At 44.4% G+C, this 13,992-nt stretch overlaps 1 protein-coding gene across 6 annotated transcripts in view; it reads right to left on the reverse strand.

Annotated features, from left to right (window-relative positions):
• Positions 1 to 3,281: 3,281 nt before the first annotated feature.
• LOC135239045 (transforming acidic coiled-coil-containing protein 1-like) overlaps positions 3,282 to 13,992 on the reverse strand; it is a 45,211-nt gene continuing 34,500 nt past the window's right edge. For all 6 annotated transcript variants that reach the window (XM_064307411.1, XM_064307410.1, XM_064307412.1 and 3 more), the window contains 8 exons: positions 11,782 to 11,834; positions 9,605 to 9,742; positions 8,920 to 8,996; positions 8,286 to 8,329; positions 7,799 to 7,959; positions 7,137 to 7,243; positions 6,525 to 6,645; positions 3,282 to 5,932 (listed from right to left, as the gene is read on the reverse strand). In XM_064307411.1, the coding sequence (XP_064163481.1) occupies positions 5,864 to 5,932; positions 6,525 to 6,645; positions 7,137 to 7,243; positions 7,799 to 7,959; positions 8,286 to 8,329; positions 8,920 to 8,996; positions 9,605 to 9,742; positions 11,782 to 11,834 (770 nt within the window). In that variant the 3' untranslated portion in view covers positions 3,282 to 5,863. The remainder of the gene's footprint in view (positions 5,933 to 6,524; positions 6,646 to 7,136; positions 7,244 to 7,798; positions 7,960 to 8,285; positions 8,330 to 8,919; positions 8,997 to 9,604; positions 9,743 to 11,781; positions 11,835 to 13,992) is intronic.

Here is a 13,992-nt window from a genome sequence, read left to right on the forward strand (position 1 = left end):
ATTCAGAAAATCACCAGTTTCTTCATAGTGGCTCTCATTTTAACTGCCAAAGTTTGAAAAAGTATTCTTACGTCATCTTCTGTCCTAGTAGTAAAAAAGGAGCTGACTCTTGAATCGAGTTTCTGAATGTTGGATTTGGGTTCAGATAACTCTAACTTCCTACCACCAATTGCCGATATTGCACTAATGACACGCCCACGCGTGGGTGAGCAGGTTCGGGTGGGTGGGGACGTGGGGTGGAGGGGGCGGAGATATTGGGTAGGGAGGAGCTACACCCTGCTAGTGGCCAGCCGTGCCAGCAGGGCCCCCAGCAGCAGCAGGGGGGGGCTGGGCCCCAGGCCCCCGGCGCTGTTCCGGTGCTCTCCGTGCCTGTAGGCGCTCTGGGGCCCGTTGCAGTTCTCCGTGAAGCAGCACTCCATCCGGACCCCCGGGTTGCCATGGTGAGGCCTCTCACAGAAGGACCGGTAGGAGCAGGACTTCATCACCGTGTCTGTGAGGCGAGAGAGAGAGCGCCACATAGGGGTGAGTTTACGTGCTGCTTACACACAGGAAAACTAACACTTCCGGAGAACTAAACTCACTTTGTATTCTGAGATTAAACTTTTTAAGGCAACCTTTGGAAGACAACAATGTAGTGTAAATACCATGGAGAAGTTTCAGCCCTGTGGGAATATTCCCAGGGAATACAAAAGGTGATACTATAGTGATAGGCATATGTAGGTCAAATCAAGGGATTGCATCACATTGCATGATGCTATGTTAATTTAAGCAAAAAAATAATAATAAATAATTTTAGGCAAGCGGTCAAGTTGGTACACATTGCATGGTGTTAAGGGCAACTTTGCAGTATAAATTAAGATGTTGTGTACAGATTTATACGTTCCTGGTTTCCTGTTGTCTCATTTCCCTCTAGAGTTACACCTGTTAAAGTTTCTCAATGTGGGATTCTTCTAGAAAAAAAACCCAGAAAAAGTGTCTGATTTGTACATTCAAGAAAAATACTTTCTCTGGGGGCTTGCAGTAAGCTACCGTTTGACTTTCTCTCCATGGCAAAATTCACACTCCAGGGTGAAGTGCATTCTAAACTAGAAAGGTTACAATTCCTGAAGGAATTGTGTGGGCTTGCTCTCCGATGGGTATGAGCAAAATGTTTTGTGGACTCTAGAGGGCGCCTAAATGAACATTCTACAATGCTTTCCTATGGGGAAAAATTGCTCACAAAGTTGAATATTTCAAAAAGTTTTGAAAATGTAAAAAAAATCAGAATACAAGCAACAATGTCTGGAACTAGCCGGTCATTTTGGTGTACAAAGTTTGAATGTAGTGCAAAAACTGTAGGACTAGACTAGAGCTAGAAAAATTGGGCGGGAAGTGCAGATAATAAAAAAAAATATGAAAGATATCAAGAGTGGGCTTGCTTCGCCAACTAATTCGGATACTAATTATAAATGGGATGAAACGATACTAACGCTGTTAATGAGAGTACCGCCCTCGGCAGCGTTAAAGCGCGCGCACTTACTGGGTCCCGTGATGGTGGCGCAGGCGTCGGAGTACTGCGGGCAGACGAAGGAGCCCTGCTGGTCGCATTCTTCCTCGTCGGCCGCCACGCAGGTGTGGCACTTCAGCGCCTCGTCCTTGCAAACGGAGCAACAGAAAACGGCTGCGCTGAGACTTAACAGCGCGCGCCACGCGCCGGCACGGGGCTCGGGTTCTACGGGCGAATAGTCTCTATCTCTAAAAGCTTTCAACCTCCTCGCTCTAAAGCTTCTGGATCGGGCAATTATCATACCGTGAGATTCGTACAAAGAGCACAGTTGAAAATCAAATCAGGCTTCTGTGCAGAAGAGTTCAAGAAGAATTGATGTTGTTTAGTCAATGTAGCCTATTCCTCCTTATTCACAGCTTTTACACCCATAGATGGTGAAAGGTTAACATGTTTATCCATATTATTATTGGTTTCCAATAAAAAAAAATCTATTGAGAGGAGACAACCTGATTGGTTTGAGCAGGTTTGAAGTAGTGTTACAAGTCAATGGTTTTGTTGGTTTGAATTGAACTCCTCTAAATGGAGCTCCACATATCTGAGATAATTATTCATCAGAAGTAGTAATTGACCAGAATTCATCGGAAGAAGGCTTTTGTTAAGCACATCCTGGTTTTTGGGCGAACTTGTCGCACCAGAGTGTCACTTAATCCAAGTGAGGCACTGTACAGGCAATGATCGGATATCTGTGGCAGGTTACACTCGTTACCACACGCTTTTAATAGTGATTTGTAGCCCTATAGTTATCAGTAATCCGTGTATCACTTTCAACAATCAATAAACTTCAGCATGGCATGTGCCTAAAACATAGTGGTTGGCAAGTTGGACTATTGTTTAAAAGGTTACAGGTTCAAATTCCAGGTGGGGTCTCTGCACTGCTTCAGGAAATACCAAGCAGTATAAACAACGATGGACCATATATGAGCACACCCGCAAATCCAATAATGCGGCGGTTACCCTATTAAACTTTAAATAAAAGGCCCAAAGCCGCAATTCCAGTAGAATAATTTATACTCACACTGGGTTGCCATGGCAGCGAGAAGCAGAGAAAGCAGAAGAGTCTTCATGCTGCCGAGCCGTAGACCTATGGCGGAATGGCGTCGGTTGTCGGGAGAGACGGTGCTGAGGAGAACCGCGGTCTTACGGCTAAAAGCTTTCTCCCTCCTGCGCGCTCGCGCGCCCGTGGTCTTAGATTATGGGGTTTACAAATCTGGCCATCCCCTAGAAACTGAGTCGGCGCAGCCAGTGTGGGACAGCCATGTGCCCGTGGAAATGCGCACCGGTAAAATTATATCGCCTGTTGAGGTTGCCGATTCCTTGCAGAGAAGTCATCAAAGTACTGTGACATAGCACGCTAAACCTGTTACGAGGAAGTTATAGATTTGATTTTCAGGATTCGTCAATTTACACGTAACTCAAAGGTCATGGGTCCAAATCCCCACAATAGCACTTTTTTATTAAGGAATTCAGTGTGTCTGAACAGAGGGAAGGGCACTATGTGAAATGTGAGGTTTGATGGTCATTCTGATTAGGACATCTGTCAAGCAAGTTTTTTAAATGAATTTTAGCAATAAATATAAGCTGCTTAATATCGTATTGTGAACCAAGCCATTTATCAAGCATTTTACAAATTTGTGGTGAAAATACCCATTATTGTTTACAGGACAGCCCCAAATTCATAACCAAACCACCCAACCACGACCATTTAAAAATCATAAACGTGGCAAAACAGCACAAATAATCACGATCATTTTTTATTCAGGTGATGAAATAAGAATAAAATATATATATTAATAAACATAATTTCCTTACATCTGCTTATATATTTATTTCCTCTTTACAAATGTCAGTTACCCTTAAAAAAAATATGAGCTTAAAATAGGTAAAATATATGCAGCATTAATGGATAATTGAGAGGCAATAGTACAGCACGTAGTGTAATCGAGCAGCACATTCAGGCATGCGTATTTCAATCAGTCCTTGCACTGCATAAATAATGGCGTGCCGTCCACTACGATGTGAGAAACGGACTTCTAAAGAGATCGAGAAAACAACTTGTGCTTAAATTTGTTGCTCCAGGTTTTGGTGAACGCACTAGAGCAGTTAGACTGATGGCAGAAACACCCCGCCTTTCTCTGATTGGCACACGCGCAGCCAAGAGTTCTGCCAGTCCACAGTAGCGTAGTTGGTACTGATGAGAGGATAGAATGCTGGTTTCCATGGTGACAGAGGCCCCACTACCTCCCTTGGTTCCCCAAGCTTTGACTGCAAGGGCCAGCAACATGATGGCAGTCTGTCAACAGCACAGATATTCTATCAACTCACCAGATATCCAGCACAGTGGGGCTTAATGCTGAAAAGTCCATCACTGCCAACATGCGAAACCATGTTCCCATTCGCTGCTAAAGAGAGCCCATCCTCAGTGAAGTAATGGAGACAGCAGCAAGCTGTTGCCTGCTAGAAGCTCCTTTACTGTGGACGAAGTAGAGTGGAAGGTTGCAGGAATGCCTGAGCTGAATATCTTCAATCAAATAGAGTATCTGCAATAATATTCTGACACTTTTCTGCTACAATGTTTTAACATTGATTCGGTTATTTGAGTCAAAAAGAGTCAAATTTGTGACATGAAAAATAAAACTACACCATCACTGTGGTTCATGAAATCTGTATAAAAATAGCAGTCCTTTTTTTTGCCTGGCATGTTAAAAGAATAAAATAAAAAAATTAAAAAAAAACAAAGAGCACTTTTTAGGCACACTTGTTTAACGAACAAATGGCAAGGACCGTATCTAAAATAATTTAAAAAGTAAAATCAAAGATTTTAATGGTACACCTGATTGGGGAAAACCCTACTTGATTATTTAATCTCCCACATACAATACAATTTAAGTTCATGTTTATGTTGCATGCCAAAACAGTACAGGAGCAGTTACACATTAATCTCCCAGTGTGCCTCTCTGGAAGAGTAACATAAGCATCACTACACATTCAGAAGAAACACTGAAACACTGCGATAAACTGCCCATAGACCAGCAGAATCTTTTACAAAGGGGTGAACATGAAAAAAATATTAGCACTAACGAGGGCCAACTGCGCTATATTGGGATGGCAGATATGCCATCCAGCCAGCCGTCTTGGCGGGACATGCCCGATGTTGTATAGGCCTATATCAAGAGAATGCATGATTTACCATAGTTTGTCTCTTTCATGCGCAGCTGGACACGTGTACTTTTGTCAGATGAAACTGGATTATAGAATTTTAGCGCAAATTTCAAGTGTAGTAAATTTAAAGTATAAGACAACTCTAGTGCGTGATTATTTTATTGGCGGGGATGCACCATGCCGTATATCACTGCAGGAATGAGCACTAGTGCTTCTGACAGACTTGCTACTCCGCCACGGACACCTTTTGAGATTGGCATTGACCTTCCGCTGGGTAACAAATAACTTGGGAGTGTTTGTGAAAGTCGATCGCTGCCCATTTACCTATTAGGGACGTTTTTGACAAGGATTACTGAAGGAGTGGTGGTGTTTTCCTCTAGATCAGACGGAGTGAGAGCCAACAGCAAAACAACCATCAAAGTCACCAAAGGCACAGTCTTTTAAAAGACAGACTTAATTACAAGAAAAGGCCTTCTTTGTTACGCTTTACAATATCTGGAGAACAGAAGTTGATACAAGTTTTTTTTTTCCCCTTCTCGGTCTCTTTCGGGTAGCAGCTGGTCGGTTGTGTAAACGCTGGGGGTCTGTCCACTGCCAACCGAGGACCGGAGAGAGACGCAGGAGAGTCCTGCTTGTGTCGTTTCCTGCACAGCTGTACAATTATAGGAGATTTTCAGAGGTGGAAATACAGTTTATAGATTTTTATTATCTTTTCTCTTCTGCAAAAAGGAGAAAAAAGAACACATAAATGTGTGTGTGTAATTTCTGCACAAACACACTGCAGGATATACACTGATCTTCAAATCCGGCCTCTAAAACAAATTTTCTTCAATATCCTGCTGTTCAGTTTTTGTTCTTTTTATATTTATTCCGAAGTCGGATTTCATTTTGTATATATTTTGAATATGTTTAATTCTATTCGTTTTCAGTTTTTGTTTGTCTGTTTGATATTGCGAAGAGAGTAAGAGAAAGCGGTGTTCTTCCTCCACGGAGCAAAATGAAACACCCTTATTAGCCAGCCTGCACCACTGTTGACTGGGAGCGGTTAGCTCGATGCTCGCTAGCCCTCCCATGCATTGCGTTGAGGAGACGTGGGTGAAGTTGAAGGGAAGGCGTTGGATAGGTGGGTCAGAAGTAGCCTAGCTCCCTGGTGGTTCTTCAATCGGTTTTACCGAGCTTTGCAATCAGTTCATCGCAGATCTTGGTGAGCTCCTCGATCTCTCCGCTCTGAAAAAGAGACAGCGGCATTATCACCGTGTTTGAACTAGAGCCAGTGCAGCCTGTGACAGAATTTCGATTCCGTGTTTTGTGTGCAGCAACTAGTGAGAACGAGCCATGTGCACACACACAAAAAAGTTAGTTGACGTCTTAAAAATACTACACCTTAACTTTCCCCCCGAAAATAACACACTCACAGATAGTACGAAATACACGGTGCAAAGGGAAATTAAATCGACTCCATTTTACGTGATACACTTTGCTGCATCGACTGTCTGCATTTGCGTTTTATAAATGATAGATTGCCACAATATAAAATTCTATTTTATGCGCTGTGCTCAAGAAATGTTTTACTACTGTGAGTTGTATATTATGAAACACACACGTCTTCATTACACTTAATTAACCAACTGTAAACACGAAGCCAGGGGAGTGGGCACTCAACACAATCGTTCAGATATTGTGTTCAGCTCCCAGGACAGTAATTTAGCTGGATTTCTGCTTCAACATGGTCGGTGTGCACACGTGCACACACCAGCTGCTTTGCGGTCATGTACACGCTGAGGACGATAAATTAGTCACCCTCCCCCCAAACCCTCACCTTCTGATGGAGGGCCTGCTCCAATGACTCCACCCTCATCTGCTCCTTCCGTAGGCTGGCGTTAAGAGCTATGCTCTCCGAGTTGGCCTTGGATCGGACCAGAGCGATCTCCTCATTGGCACTGAGAGAGAGAGGGTGAATGAGAGAGAGAGACAGAGAGAGAGATGTCGGCTGACACTTGTGATACCAAGGGGTTTTCAAACTCCATCCTCTGGACTCGCTGAGTTTGCTGCTTTTCATTCCTAACATAATTGCAGTCTGAATAGTAATGAGCTGTTTAATGTTCTAAATTAGATACTTAATGACATGAAGGGTTATTAAACCAAGTTGAAGGGACCACTGTACTCTACTGCATCTTAATAAACAGAACTATTAGTACCGCTGTTGTTGATGCTATTTGTAATTGAGATCTAATTTTGTTCCCCCACACTGTGGATTATGGTTTAGCAATATGTACTTATTGTATGTTGTGCTAATAAAGCCTCTGGATTTAAATGAAAAGAGACAGGGAAAGAGAGGGAGCAAGAAATAGCATGTAAGTAATAACTGGACCACACTGCTTGTTTAAATGGCTAAATGGAAGGTGTGCCTTGGCTCTGTCCCACCCTGTACCTGTCCATCTTCTCTTCTGCGTGCAGTTTGAGCGTCTGGTACCGCTGCTCCTCTTGTTTGACTCGGACCAGGTACTCCTGAGCGCACTTCTTCAACACCTCCTCATTCTGAAAACCAGCGCCATGTCCCCAGTCAGACAGCCACTCTACCCAAAGCACACTCATACAGCAACTCTACCCAAAGCACACTCAGCCCCTCTACCCAAAGGACACTCAGCCCCTCTACCCAAAGGACACTCAGACAACCACTCTACCCAAAGGACACTCAGACAACCACTCTACCCAAAGGACACTCTGAACAGCCCCTCTACCCAAAGTACACTCAGCACTCAGACAGCCACTCTACCCAAAGCACACTCAGACAGCCACTCTACCCAAAGCACACTCAGACAGCCACTCTACCCAAAGCACACTCAGACAGCCACTCTACCCAAAGCACACTCAGACAGCCACTCTACCCAAAGCACACTCAGACAGCCACTCTACCCAAAGCACACTCAGACAGCCACTCTACCCAAAGCACACTCAGACAACCACTCTACCCAAAGTACACTCAGACAGCCACTCTACCCAAAGTACACTCAGCACTCAGACAGCCACTCTACCCAAAGCACACTCAGACAGCCACTCTACCCAAAGCACACTGAGACCTCCGATGCTGACCTTTTTGAAGCCTTCCAGGACGGTCTTCATGTTCTCGTACCTCCGGAAGAGGTCGGAAAGGGAGCGCTCCACGGAGTTGAGGTCAGCCAGAGCCTGGTCCCGCTCGGCGGTGAGCTGCTGGATGGTCCGCTGGGAGGTCTGGTTCGTGCGATGCTCGTCCTCTGTGCGGTCAGAACACGTTCCGCAGACGGGTTACCGTAAATAAACCCCCCCAGGGGTGGCCTTGATCCTCTGTTCGGCTTACCTAGCATGTGTGTGTTCCCTTTGTGTTGCTGTGCCATTTTACTGAATTGTCATCGAGCAAGCATGTAAATGAATGTGTAAATAAGTGTGTAACAAGGGTGAGGGTTAGTTATGAGCGAACGAGCGTGTAAATGAGTGTGTAACAAGGGTGAGGGTTCGTTATGAGCGAATGAGCTTGTGAACGAGTGTGTAAATGAGTGTGCAAATTAGTGTGAGAGTATGAATAAACAGGCGGCACACTCACCTATCATCTGGGCCACAGTCGTCTCATATTCTGCCACTATCTGCCTGCAGAGACCAGAGAGCCTGACGTTAGTGCACCTGACAGTAAGACTGTTAAAAAGGCTGCATTCCTCTCACCCGCCAGGTAAGCATCTGAATCTGAATCTGAATCATGCATCTGAATCTGAAAAATGAATCTGAATCATGCATCTGAAACTTAAAAATGAATTTGAATCACGCATCTGAATCTTAAAAATGAATCTGAATCAGAATCATGCATCTAAATCTGAATCATGCATCTGAATCTGAAAAATGAATCTGAATCATGCATCTAAATCTGAAAAATTAAGCTGAACTGAATCATGCATCTAAATCTGAATCTGAAAAATGAATCTGAATCTGAATCATGCATCTCCCCTCAGCTTCTTACTCCCCTTTGGGAGAGTTTGGGAAAATCTAGACTGATATGGGTGGCTACTTTTTATTCCCCCTATTTTTCTGTTTCCTCCATATTTGGAATGCATGGCTACGTTTGTAGGCCTGTGCTGTTGGTGTTGATTTTGGGAAGGTATAGACTGGCGAGAAAGCGTGCGCGTGTGTGAGAACTCCACGGCCGTGTGACAGAGGAAACAGAGGCTCAGGGTGGGGTGCTGTACCTCATCTCCAGGACTTCCTGTCTGGTCTGCTCGTACTTCCTCTTCCACTGGCCTGCCTCGATTTCTTTAGCTATGATCTGCCGTGGGAGAGAGAGAGAAATGCCTTAAACTCTGAGCTTGTTGTGTTAATACCAGGTCTGCCTGTGGCCTTCAGACTCAAAACAAGCAGAAACCGAAGGCTTCAGTCTCACCCCTATTACACTCAAGAATTATGTCATTTTCAACTGAAAGTACTTGAAAGCCCTTGAAAGGAACTTGAAAATGTTCCTGGAGCAATTCAAAAAGTATTACAGTGGGACACACAGGGAAGGGTTTTGGATGGACCCCATCAAGCAGGCAGAATGGGAAGGCTGGCTTAAACATGGCCAAACAAACACCTTCCCTGAGTTTCTTCCCTGAGTCAAGTGGCCAATCACGTTTCCGTTACCTCTTCCCTGAGTCACACATACGTTTGAGTTCCCTCCAGTCATAGCCAATTACGTTTGAGTTACCTCTTCCCTGAGTAAGTCCCAAATCAGTCGTACGCTCCTGATCAGTGCTAATCATGTTTCAGTTACCTCTTCCCGACAGTGCCATCACGTTCCATACTTCCTAGTCAAGGGGCCAATCACGTCATTCCTCTTCTGTCAAGCGCCATCATTTCATCCTCTTCCCTGAGTCAAGTGACCAATCACGTTTCTGTTACCTCTTCCCTGATCAGCGCAAGCACCGCCCCCTTGTCCGCCTGGCTGATGCAGATGGAGTTTAGAAGCGGACTTCCTGTCTCTTGGCTCTCACTTCCTGTCCTTGGCTCTGTGCTTTGAGTTGCGGGCGGTTCTTCGCTCTGTGTGGGGAGAGGAGGAGGAGTCATTTTCCCGTGTGAGTGACGGTGACCCACCATTGGTCAGTACGTCCCTCACTCCTCTAGCTGAGCGGAGTCAGACCTTTCTTAGTCCAGGCCCAGCTTAATGAGCGACTACAGTTTTTCTGTCACCACTGATTACATGGGAAATTAAATGACATTGGATGTTACTTGAACGTAGACTGAGTTGTGCAGTGTTTACTTTCACAAGCCTGTTTTCAATGGTGGATTTGTACATTTTGAGGCCCCCAAAACTTCTCCTGACAGTGTGTTGACAAAGCCGTTCGATTCAAAAGCTACAGAACATAAACTGAAATTCTGCCACGTTGCCCATATGCAATTTATTATATGTTAACCAACATTCAAGGTTAATATACAAGTTACCTCTTTTAGCGACCCGGGGGCCCCCAAATATTCGGGGCCCCAAGCAAATTGCATGGTGTGCATGATGGGTAAAATCCGCCTGTGACTCACATGCACCTCATGACTCACCAGTGACTCCCAGCCCACAGTTTGGGAACTGTTTATCTAGGTCTTTGCAACAGGTATCTTTTTTTTCACCTCAGGAGCAATGACCACCAACCAGACTTCTTAGAAAAACACCTAGAAATGCACTCATACCAAACTAGAATTTTCATCCATCACAAACCACTTTGATTGACTGGGTCATATTTGCTCAAAACATTGCACAAGCGAAAGATTAAGTGAGGTCATAAACTATGCCTATAATTAAAACAACGAAGCCTGCTACTGGCTGAGGGACATGAGGGGCTAGCGAATCACAGAAGAGCTCTCCACCCCAGCACTCAGTCAGTGTGTTTCAGATCCAGTGCACTGAGAGTGTTTGCTATAAAGGTGTCCTTGTGGATTATTGCCTTGTATTGGATTATGACACCTGTCTAAATATAATCTCCTTTTTCAGAAGAGCTTTATCACCAGCCCGGAAGCTGCTGGTGGGAACATGAACACTCAATAATTACAGCGCAAAAAATTTCAGTCATGAAGCGAAAATGAAATGGAGCAAGAATAAGAGCAAGAATGGAGCCAGTACACATCTGATGTGATGCAAACTCTCTGAGTCACATGACCAAGGCCATAGTGTGTGTGAGTGTGCATGTGGGTTTGTGTACTTGTTTGTGATGGTCTCGCTTCGTACGTGTGTGCGTGTGTGTGTGTGTATGCGTGTGTACGTGTTCATGATTTTCTTGCTCTGTGTGTGTTTGTGTGTGTGTGTGTGTGAGGGAGGTAGAAATATCAGGAGAAATGATAGCTCCCTCTGCTGGAGACCCTTAGTAATGCCACACAGCTCATCTAGTTGAGAGGTTTATTTTTGTAAATATATAATCCAGACTGTGCTCACCAGCTCGCAGTTCACAGAGCTGATCTGTACAGAACTGGTCCTTGTGTTATATTCATCTGATGCATGCCAACAGTAGGTTTATACTGTTATGGATTAGTGCACTGCATGTGTCTCTGGTTAACCGGCAGTACTGTAATGTTCACGCTCTTGGACCACTGAGAAATGCTTGATCTCCATTCACATGAACCAGAACAGACAGACCCACCTGAGTCCATTCAAATTTACAGAACGCAAACATCAGTACTACAAAGACATCTGTCAATCAATAAATCATAATTATTAAATAAAATCTGTGATTTCATATTTTCTGTGTAAGGTTCTATGGAAAAGACCATCTGCTAAAATGCCAAGTTGTTGTTGCTATTATTATTATATTATTTTTTAATTATTTGTATTAGTTATTATTATTATTGATTAAGGTTGCTATGGTAAAGACCGATTGTCTAGTCGGGTTGTTCATTCATTATTACTTATACATAATTTATCTTGTGATATAGGGTTAGGGTTGTTATTCTTCTTCTTATTGTTATTGTTATTATTGTTATCATGGGCAGCCATCTCTGTGGGAGGCTGAGTACAGCTTGGCTCTTTGCTGGGTTTCTGTTTCACGCACATGCTCACGTTTTCTCCTTCCTCAGTGCCACGGGGGACAGATACTCACCAAGCAGCAGGAGTCCTTCTCCTCAAGACTGTCTGCCATCTTCATCTGAGATTCTGAGAGAGAGAGAGAGAGAGAGAGAATCACGCCTTGCACACAGTGGCTGACATGAGGAGCCATAATGGAGGGAGAAGGGCACCAGTGCGCAGATCACACACAGGTATCCAGAACAATAATGGAGAGAGAAGGGGAGCAGTGCACATATCACACACAGGTATCCAGAGCCATAATGGAGGGAAAAGGGCACCAGTGCACAGATCACACATAGGTATCCGGAGCCATAATGCAGTGAAAGGCTATACATTTATTCTTGCATCTTGATTACAAAAACAGAAACAAATTCCTTCCCTAATTAAATAGTATTGCTTCTCTGAATTAGGCATATTTTAAACTTTGTGGAGTTATGGATCGTATGGAACCAAATACAGTGATCAAATATGATTCAGATTTGAATTAAATTTGGTTCACTACATAAATATACTCAAGCATGTTACAACCATCGGTCAAGAAACAACATGCAGTGCTTTAAAATGACCTGTAGATGTCAGTCTATCCCTATATTATTGAGGCCTTGCAACAATTGAGGACAACTCTACTAATGCCAATCCTGTTGCTGGAGATCTACCATCCCACAGGTTTTCACTCCAGCCCTAATTTGGCATGGCTGATTATACTAATTAGCAGCACAATGAGCTCTCCAGCTGTTGAATGAGGTGTGCTTTGCTAGGGTTAGATTGCCCACCATCAGGCATCATTCAATGATTTGTAGCTAATTATTACTGGCTCACTTTTATTTATTTATTTATTTATTTAGGATCCCCATTAGCAATACACAGTGTGCAGCTAATCTTTCTGGGGTCCGCTTACTGATTGCGTTATGTTTTTTCCTGTGGCCAGGATATGAGGGTATGGAATGGAACCAGACTGCATGGTAATGCAGTGTCTCTGACCCAAATGAACTCTTATTGGCCTTCCCCTAGAAACTGTGCCAGTCCTGGCCTGGAGGTTCCTATAGATCCACCGCATGCAAACACGCTCTGCCTCATAGAGAGAGAGAGAGAGAGAATGAGAATTAGAATTAGAGAATGAGAATAAGAATAAAATAATTAGAGAGAGAAAAACAGGCACAGAATACAGAACAAGCTCATTCTCACAATGCACCTAGCAGCAGACAGATACTGTAATGGTCCGGCATTGCATTGTTCTCCTAAGAATGGCAGATGCTGGGTATTTCCCAGCATGCACAGGGGAGGTAAGAGCATTGGCCTTTTCCGTGAGAGTTCACAAAGACTCCTCCCGGTGGGGGAGTTTCACTGTGACCAGAGCAGGTCCCCGGGGGGGGTGAAGTACACCACAGACGACACACGGGGCAGCATGTCTTCATTCAAGTGACAACCGACCTGGTTCTTTGGTCTGACATCAACAGAACTCTTGTTAACTCCACTCCCCCCCCCCCCAGCTTCAGCCTCAACTGTGAGGAGTTCCCTGAACAGTTTAAATCGCCCATTCTTTGTCTGCTCTAAGATCTCCAGTAGCAGAGGGGTTAGCTTCTTGTGCCCTGGCTTTGAGCTATAAGACAGAAGCTGGGGTTGAGGTTACCATGGAAAACAAATTTGAATATAACAGAATTCCAAGACCAACTGCAGGAAGAGTTTGCTCTGGGTTTCTTGGCTATTAGTTTCTGTGTCCTTATTCTATTAGATAAACCCGTCTGATGTCTGTCTCTATGGCGATAAGCACAGGTGTGTCTGGTGTCAGTCTCTATGGCAATAAGCACAGGTGTGTCTGGTGTCCATCTTTAAGGCGATAAGTACAGCTGTGTCTGGTGTCAGTTTCTATGTCGATAAGCACAGGTGTGTCTGGAGTTCGTCTCTATGGGATAAGCACAGGTGTGTCTGGAGTTCGTCTCTATGTCGATAAGCACAGGTGTGTCTGGAGTTCGTCTCTATGGCGATAAGCACAGGTGTGTCTGGTGTCCGTCTCTATGGCGGTAAGTGCAGATGTGTCTGGTGTTCGTCTCTATGGGGATAAGCACAGGTGTGTCTGGTGTCCGTCTCTATGGCGGTAAGTGCAGGTGTGTCTGGTGTTCGTCTCTATGGCGATAAGCACAGGTGTGTCTGGTGTCCGTCTCCATGGCAATAAGCACAGGTGCGTCTGGTGTCCGTCTCTCTAACAGTGCGCTGATGCGTCTCTATGCGTAAGGCGATGTTTGGT

This window comes from Anguilla rostrata, chromosome 14, assembly GCF_018555375.3.
Source record: "Anguilla rostrata isolate EN2019 chromosome 14, ASM1855537v3, whole genome shotgun sequence".
In the NCBI taxonomy this organism is placed as follows: Eukaryota; Metazoa; Chordata; class Actinopteri; order Anguilliformes; family Anguillidae; genus Anguilla; species Anguilla rostrata.